At 41.8% G+C, this 7,892-nt stretch overlaps 2 protein-coding genes across 3 annotated transcripts; both read right to left on the minus strand.

Annotated features, from left to right (window-relative positions):
• Window positions 1-326: 326 nt before the first annotated feature.
• Window positions 327-3,958, minus strand: LOC126591960 (translation initiation factor IF3-2, chloroplastic). 2 transcript variants are annotated; one of them, XM_050257708.1, is made up of 10 exons: window positions 3,580-3,958; window positions 3,435-3,474; window positions 3,276-3,335; window positions 2,559-2,611; window positions 2,103-2,158; window positions 1,970-2,003; window positions 1,690-1,762; window positions 1,506-1,598; window positions 1,041-1,221; window positions 327-734 (listed from the first exon to the last, which is right to left on the minus strand). In XM_050257708.1, exons 1-9 carry the CDS (start codon window positions 3,885-3,887, stop codon window positions 1,078-1,080), a joined length of 861 nt encoding a protein of 286 aa, XP_050113665.1. In that variant the 5' UTR covers window positions 3,888-3,958; the 3' UTR covers window positions 327-734; window positions 1,041-1,077. The 2 variants fall into 2 exon arrangements, with proteins under 2 accessions (XP_050113665.1, XP_050113656.1); XM_050257699.1 differs by lacking the exon at window positions 327-734 and having other exon boundaries at window positions 892-1,221.
• Window positions 3,959-4,686: 728 nt separating this feature from the next.
• LOC126591920 (heat shock 70 kDa protein) lies at window positions 4,687-6,999 on the minus strand. The gene has a single exon (XM_050257633.1). The coding sequence runs from the start codon at window positions 6,826-6,828 to the stop codon at window positions 4,867-4,869; it is 1,962 nt and encodes a 653-aa protein (XP_050113590.1). The 5' UTR covers window positions 6,829-6,999; the 3' UTR covers window positions 4,687-4,866.
• Window positions 7,000-7,892: the final 893 nt, after the last annotated feature.

Here is a 7,892-nt window from a genome sequence, read left to right on the forward strand (position 1 = left end):
TTGTTAACTTGTTATCAACTTTGATCACAAATTCAAGATAGATTCTTTGAGCTTTGACAAGAGCACACTTCCATTTTGAGAAAATGTTAGTTTGTGTTAGATATACTTGAGAAAGAGTGGGCCCCATATCGGGATACGAGAGATCTTTTATTGTGCCGGGAACACGGCCGATGCATCAAGTGTAATAATACAATTAGTTGAAAACTTAAAAAACAAATTCCAACCAATTGTATTATTACACTTGGTATACCAGTATATGTTCTCGACACACTTAAAATTTTCTCAATAACAAATTCTAATACGCAAACAGCCGCCAACAGAAAATATTTAAAATACTGTGGCAGTTGCCCAACTTACCCAGGAAATATATAAGAAAAAAAAAATATGGGAGATCCAGAGAATACTTGGGTTCTAAGCCAACTTTTGAATCAGTTAGGTAGGTGAGTTGAAGCCTCCCCATCTCACACACACAGAAATCAGCAAAATACCCGAATTTTCTATATAAAATCGACCAGCAAAATACATTACAGCTTACCAGAACATGACCCGATCCCAGGCGTAACCAGGTTTTCTTCGTTGAATAACGCAGGCGTAACCAGGTTTGACCACTCCGTCTGCTTCAGCAGCAACCATCCAGCACCAGGCCAAATAAGCGATTAAGACTATTTGATGATGCATTGCAATCGCCTACACTTTCCTTTGGCCATATTCGTTTCCTCCTACCGAGAAAACAACTAGAAATACGAGAATTTATATCAAACACAGTTACAACATTGTTTGATCAGACGTCCACACAAGATGAGTTGCTTTTGTGGGACTGTTTGGGTCCTGACCAAAATACAATGTTCATCTGTGGACCGGAAATGTTTCTTAATTGACATTAAGAGTACGTTGTAAGAAATTCTGCTAGTTTCTTGATTGATATTAAAATCTAATCTACATGTGTTCTTCTCGTACAATCATATTACACTAGTGCTGTACACAACCTCAGAGATTCCCAACGTAGTTGAAAAAACAAAATGAAAATACAAATGATTTACCTATATATAAAACCTGCGGTTGAAACTTGGAGTCCACTCAGACACCAGCTGATATTTCATTCGCGGCCGGGCTTTCTTTTTTCTTTGGCGGTTCTTGAGGTTTCTGCAGAACAGCCTTGTTGGGAACTAAAACCATAGTCATCATCTTTTCGGTGAAGTGTCTAGATTCTTCTGTTGCAAGCTGCAACCCACATAAACAATCATACAATTGAAGATCAAAAACATGAGCAGCCGAATAACCCTAATGAAAATAACCAGAACTTAAACGGGGTGCAGACTGCAAGCAGTTTATTTTTTAGATCAATCTGACCAATCTGAAGCATTTCAGAAATTTGAAAAACAAGAACTTTGGATTCATTTGTGAATCAAGACATAAAGAAGATAGACTTAAACTCAGGCAACAATTTCAGGTGGTGGATTCGTGTAACTCTGTTTATGATTCTAAGTGCAAATACACATTAGTACCTCCCCGACATCACTCTGGAATTTTTGGATAAGCTCAACAGCAATATTACGGAACCATTTTTCACGGCCTTTCAAGTTGACTATAACCTTGACCTGCAAAAATTGGTAGCAGCTCTCAATACAGAAAAACATAAGAACAATATACGAAGGCAAACTCTGACAGCAATGAGAAATGTAAGCAAACCTTATCACCATCTTTCAAAAACTTCTGGGCAGCTCTCAAACGCACAGCGTAATCATGTTGGTCAATGTTGTAACTGTAAACACAATGACAATGGTAAAAAAAATTATGCATATAAAATTTTTTGGCAGCTATCTATCTGAGTATATCGAACATTTTTTTCATAAGCATCTAATCTATGCAATTCAGGCATTAATTAACTTATATGTCAAACAAACACGTTAATAATAGGGATTTGAAATAAGACTAAATGCAAATAAACAAGGGAAGATTAGTGTTTTACCCCATTTTGAGCTCCTTCAAATCCATGCGGCTCGCTAGCATTCAAGAAAAGACTGATCAGTTCGGTGTCTTTCCTCAAATCAAAGAATTATGCATGAGGGAAAGCCAGCGGAGTCAAGACAGAAAACACTCACCTGCACTTTTCTTCTGCTGGTCTCTTTTCTTCTTTTGCTGTTCGTACCTATATTTACTGACAATGAGAAAAGGTACAGGTAATTAGATCTACTTGTTATAGGATTCAAGAAAAAAAGTACATAATATTTAGGGCGATAGGTTTCTGTACATACATATGTATAAAACAGGATATATAGGTAAAAACACCGACATCCCAATTTTTCATTAAAACTCAACATACTGGTCAATGTGCTACCACAGTTTGTCATTAATGCACAAAGCATTTAACAATGTCATCCTAAGCTACCGAATATGAAATTAAACCTCTTGCTATCTATGATTAATTACTTCAATAAACTAACATAAACTATGAGGGGATGTATTTGTAAAGTTTGAGCATTTATCGCAAATAAGAAACGGGAACCAGAAAAACGAAGAGAATTGTGAACTCTTCTAACATCGTATAAAATACATACTTGTAATCCATTATCCTGAGAACTGGAGGATCGGCCTCTGCAGATAATATTACCTGCAACAATGCAGAAGATATTAGTCTTCAAACCATGTCATAAAAGCATTCTCCTAACATCAGAAACTAAAAAATAATGATTGATTCTCAAAGAAACGAGATTTCATACAGCATGATACACTAAATGCAGGTGCTTCGCTGCCACTAATTCAAAACACATCGTTTCAAAACAATAAACTGAATGGAACCAAGTTCATTGGCACCACCAATGGCAGCCAACATGTTCCAATGCATGCACTGTATAGGTGAAGGTTGGATTCACCGTTGGCAGATGAGCTTTCTGGAACTGATTTTCTCCTACACTAATCTCCCTACACATGCCGTATAATATTATGTGCGGTATGTATATGCACACAAATTTAAGATAAGTATATATATATATATATAGGAGCCCTTTCTTAAGAGAGAGAGTTATGGGATAGTGTCCTCATATAAACTGTTTCTTGACAATGTTTTCAAGTTCAGTGTTTTTGCCCCACAATGTGGCCAAAACATGGTCACGAAGCAGTTAATGCGAGGGCACTAACCTATTCCGCTCCATGAACGGAGGAGCGGAGTCCCCCTTATGAAGTTCTGCTAGTATGTATATACATATACATACACATATACATATAATCTTAAATTGTATGTAAAACAAAACCAAAATTAGTGGCAAAATGCATACCAAATCGAGTTCAGCTTCGTCAGCGAGCCGAATAGCCTCACTTTTACTCACCACTCCAACCTACGCAGAACAACAAACGATCCCACAATTCATCCACAACCGAAAAGAGCACATTTCGACCATAATATTAGCGAAAATTAACAAAACAAAAACACAAACCATGTTCTGCTTGGCGTCGATTAGCCGCACAGTATCCGACCTGTTTCAAAAACATCCAACAAGGAACCACCTCAAAATTCGATTTTGATTAACGTGATCACAAAAACATAAAAACGCACATTAAGCACTTAATAAATTGATTAACTTGACACTGGAGATATCGAGGGCCTCGTCCTCGTCGGAGGAGTCGCCTTTCCGTGAGCGCCGGGAGTCATTGCTGGAGTTGTTGTATCGGGGCCCGGCGCCGAAACGGGCGGTGATTCGGCTGCTGGTGGATGAGAAGGAGCTGAAAGAGCTTGAATTTATGAAACAGGAGCTGTTGAAACGGAGGAGGCCGCCGAAGTGTTTGGAGTCGGCGGAGGAAAGTGAGAGCGGAGACGGCGTCGTTTTGGAAGTGGTGGTTCGGGATGACAGCATGGGCTGCGATGCGAAGCTGGTGGTGATCCCAGCCATGGCTAATCCAATCAGTCAAAAAGCAACTACAGCTCGTGTGCTGCACTGAGATTTTTCTTCTCCTTATCCATAATCCTATGTTTGGTTGAAGACGAGTGAATCAGAGTGGACTCCGTGGGCCTTGGACCTTATTGGGCCACAATTGTTTGGGCCTATTACTCCTACAATAAGACCCAGACCCAGAGTTTGTTCGAGACTTCGAGTTTCTACCATGATGGCGTGTTTGCTACCCATAATCGGAATCAAAATACGAAACCAGACTCCGCTACAGTTGAAAAATCTAAGGTTATAAATAAAAAAGCCACTATTACATAAATCAAATTGCAACATCAATCACAAATGTGATACATCTAACTCAGATTTGTTTTGTTATCTTGAATTTGTGGCACGAAGCTAACAAAAATACTCTTTCGATTCTATCAGTCCTACTCTTTTGTTGCAAAATACCTTACTTTGGAAAAAAATAACTGATAAATCTATCAATTAATCATCAAGTATAGACATGTCACCAAAATTATATAAATCTAAGTGTGCGTTGATAAATGATCACTTAAGCGGATAGAACGTCTTATCTCCCTCTGGGGGTTTGTCTAGAAGCAGTCACCCTTGAAAAAGTGCGTACTGATCGAATGTCCTTGCGCTGAAGATGAATGGAACTAAGCAATCTACCAAAGTTGTGAGAAGTAAAAATACTACGGTAAGAAAACATTCCGATTAAAGAGAAGCACCCGCTCGAGCAGCGATAGATGAAGCAAAAGCGAGAATGTCGACTTAAATAACGCAAATATTGGTGAGAATCTAACAAAAGTAAATTGCTGACTTCTTATTGAATTCACATAAACATACTATTTAACAGAGGTTTTAGTATAAAAACAACTAAAACCAAAAACATGTCTACAAGCTATGAACTCGAATAACATAACATTAAACACACAAACAAAAACAGAGCACCCCAAACCCCATTCCAACTTCAAATAACTCAATCAACCTCCTCAATCTTGGGGCCGGGTCCACTGGCAGAGCCAGTGGAAGCGCCACCAGGCATGTCATCACCCATCGGCATGCCACCTCCAGCGCCGCCGGCACCCTGGTACATCTTTGCAATAATAGGATTGCACAGCCCTTCCAGCTCCTTCAACTTGTCCTCCAACTCATCAACTTCTGCCAACTGGTTCCCCTCCAGCCAATTAATCGCGTCGTCCACCGCCTTCTCGATCTTCTCCTTGTCCGCCGGGTCCAATTTCCCGGCAAATTTATCATCCCTCACGGTGTTCCTCATGTTGTACGCATAATTCTCCAACGCATTCTTTGCCTCCACCTTCTTCTTCACCTCCTCGTCTTCCGCCCTGTACTTCTCCGCATCCTGTACCATCTTCTCTATCTCCTCCTTGCTCAGCCGCCCCTTGTCATTCGTAATCGTGATTTTATTCTTCACCCCCGCCGTCTTGTCCTCCGCCGACACGTTCAAGATCCCATTCGCATCAATGTCGAAACACACATTGATCTGAGGCACGCCCCTGGGAGCAGGAGGGATTCCGGTGAGCTCGAATTTCCCCAACAGATTATTATCCTTCGTCCTCGCCCGCTCTCCTTCATAAACCTGAATCAAAACTCCCGGCTGATTATCCGAGTAAGTCGAGAAGATCTGCTCTTTCTTCGTCGGAATAGTCGTGTTCCTCGGAATCAGCACCGTCATAACACCGCCGGCAGTCTCCAGCCCGAGACTGAGTGGCGTGACATCGAGCAGCAGCAAGTCCTGCACTTTCTCATCCCCATCGCCGCTCAAAATCGCCGCTTGTACCGCCGCGCCGTAAGCGACAGCCTCATCGGGGTTTATACTCTTACAGAGCTCCTTCCCGTTAAAAAAATCCTGCAAAAGCTGCTGGACTTTCGGGATCCTCGTCGACCCGCCGACGAGAACAACTTCATGAACCAGCGACTTGTCGATCTTCGCGTCCCTCAAACATTTCTCTACCGGCTCCATACACTTCCTGAACAAATCCATGTTCATTTCCTCGAACCTCGCCCGGGTAATCGTCGCGTAGAAGTCGATCCCTTCGTACAGAGAATCAATTTCGATTGTCGTCTGGGAAGTGGAAGACAGAGTCCTCTTCGCCCGCTCGCACGCCGTCCTCAGCCGCCGCAACGCCCTGGCGTTTCCGCTAATATCCTTCTTATGCTTCCGCCGGAACTCCGACACGAAGTGATTCACCATCCTATTGTCGAAGTCCTCTCCACCCAGATGGGTGTCTCCGGCGGTGGCCTTCACCTCGAAAATCCCCTCCTCGATCGTCAGAAGCGAGACATCGAAAGTCCCTCCGCCAAGGTCGAAAATCAGGACGTTCTGCTCCCCCTTTCTGGACGCCTTCTTATCAAGCCCGTAGGCGATGGCGGCGGCAGTCGGCTCGTTGATGATCCGCATGACGTTGAGCCCGGAAATCGCACCAGCGTCCTTGGTGGCCTGCCGCTGAGAGTCGTTGAAGTAGGCAGGGACAGTCACGACAGCGTTCTTCACCGTCTGACCCAGATACGCCTCCGCGATCTCCCTCATCTTCGTCAGCACCATCGACGAAATCTCCTCCGCCGAGAACTTCTTCTCCTCTCCCTTATAGTTCACGACGATCAAGGGCTTGTCTCCGGGGCCCGGAATAACCTTAAAAGGCCAGAGCTTCATGTCGCTCTGCACCGACGCGTCGGAGAACTTCCTCCCGATGAGCCGTTTCGCGTCAAATACTGTGTTATGCGGGTTCATCGCCACTTGGTTCTTCGCAGCGTCACCGATAAGCCGCTCGGTGTCGGTGAACGCCACGTAGGACGGGGTTGTCCGGTTGCCCTGATCATTGGCGATGATCTCGACTCGGTCGTTCTGCCAGACCCCAACGCAGCTGTAAGTTGTGCCGAGGTCGATGCCGATAGCCTTTCCTTCGGTCTTGGCCGCCATTGAAACTGCTTAAACAAACAGACCGCTTATAAAACAGAGCTCGAAATTTACAGACAAAATTTGGACAAACGTAAAAGATTTCTGAGAATTTGAAAGCTTTCTAAGATTTTTTCTGATCAAATCTGAAATTGGATTAGGAAAAGAAGTAGGGGTTCATCAATTTATAGTGAATTGAAAGATTATTCGAGAGAAATGGAGAAGAATGTAAAGGGGAGGCGGTGGAAAGCTTAGGTGGTTCAGGAGGGTTCTGGAATTTTTGGAGGGAAGGTTCGGCTCAGGAAGGTGGGCTTGGATTGTGTATAATCCACGTGGGTGCCATCGCTTTTGTTGGGTTAAATTGGCGGGTGAGTGAGTGGCATTTTGGGAATTTGAGGATGTTTTGGTCGTAACGGTGGGGTAAACTGGTGATGCGGTGGCAGGTTGGCTGCCGTGTCTGTGTACGTAGCGTTGGTGATTTTTGGTGGGTATTGTTTGGGCCAGATATGTGTCGTTGGTGTTTGTTATTTTGTTCTGGTCCCACCCTGTGAGTATGGGCTAATCTTTATCAATAGCCCAACATAAATTTAAAAATAAATTGATGGCTGGTTTCGAAAATGCTTTTAAAGGCAGAAATTGCTTTTAGATAAAATATTTTGAAATTAATTTTTAATACAAATTTAAGTTAATTTTTAAAAAGAATTTAGTTAACTTTTAAAATCCAAAACTATTTTATTTAAAAGTGATTCTAATCATTGAAAAACACTTTTCAAACGACCTGAAAATTAGGAGAAATTGTGGGTGAATTTATTTACTCAATTTCTTGGGTTTTCTGATTTATTTTTGAAAAATTCTCAAACTTCTTAAGCAGAAATATAAAATCAATAGTCCAATTAGAAAGATGCAATTGATGATGAATTAATTTAGAAAATAATAGGTGTTTAATTATATTGTTTGTTCTTAAATTTTGTTTTATAAATCGATAGCAGTAGGGGCATTGAAACATTTTTTATGAAAATGTTTTTAAAATCAATTTATAGTAAAAATACAAGTGACTCCTGAAAAAAAAAACACTTAGTTTTTGAAAT

Source organism: Malus sylvestris, chromosome 2 (genome assembly GCF_916048215.2).
Source record: "Malus sylvestris chromosome 2, drMalSylv7.2, whole genome shotgun sequence".
Classification (NCBI taxonomy): Eukaryota; Viridiplantae; Streptophyta; class Magnoliopsida; order Rosales; family Rosaceae; genus Malus; species Malus sylvestris.

What these genes read in the sequence shown, in the direction of transcription:
- LOC126591960 (XM_050257708.1), bottom strand. Translation starts at nt 3,887, where the DNA reads ATGGCTGGGATCACCACCAGCTTCGCATCGCAGCCCATGCTGTCATCC. An exon ending in CTCGATATCTCCAGTGTCAA is followed by an intron (nt 3,475 to 3,579) that starts GTTAATCAATTT and finishes TTTTTGAAACAG; the next exon opens with GTCGGATACTGTGCGGCTAA. An exon ending in ACGAAGCTGAACTCGATTTG is followed by an intron (nt 2,612 to 3,275) that starts GTATGCATTTTG and finishes GCATTGTTGCAG; the next exon opens with GTAATATTATCTGCAGAGGC.
- LOC126591920 (XM_050257633.1), bottom strand. Translation starts at nt 6,828, where the DNA reads ATGGCGGCCAAGACCGAAGGAAAGGCTATCGGCATCGACCTCGGCACA.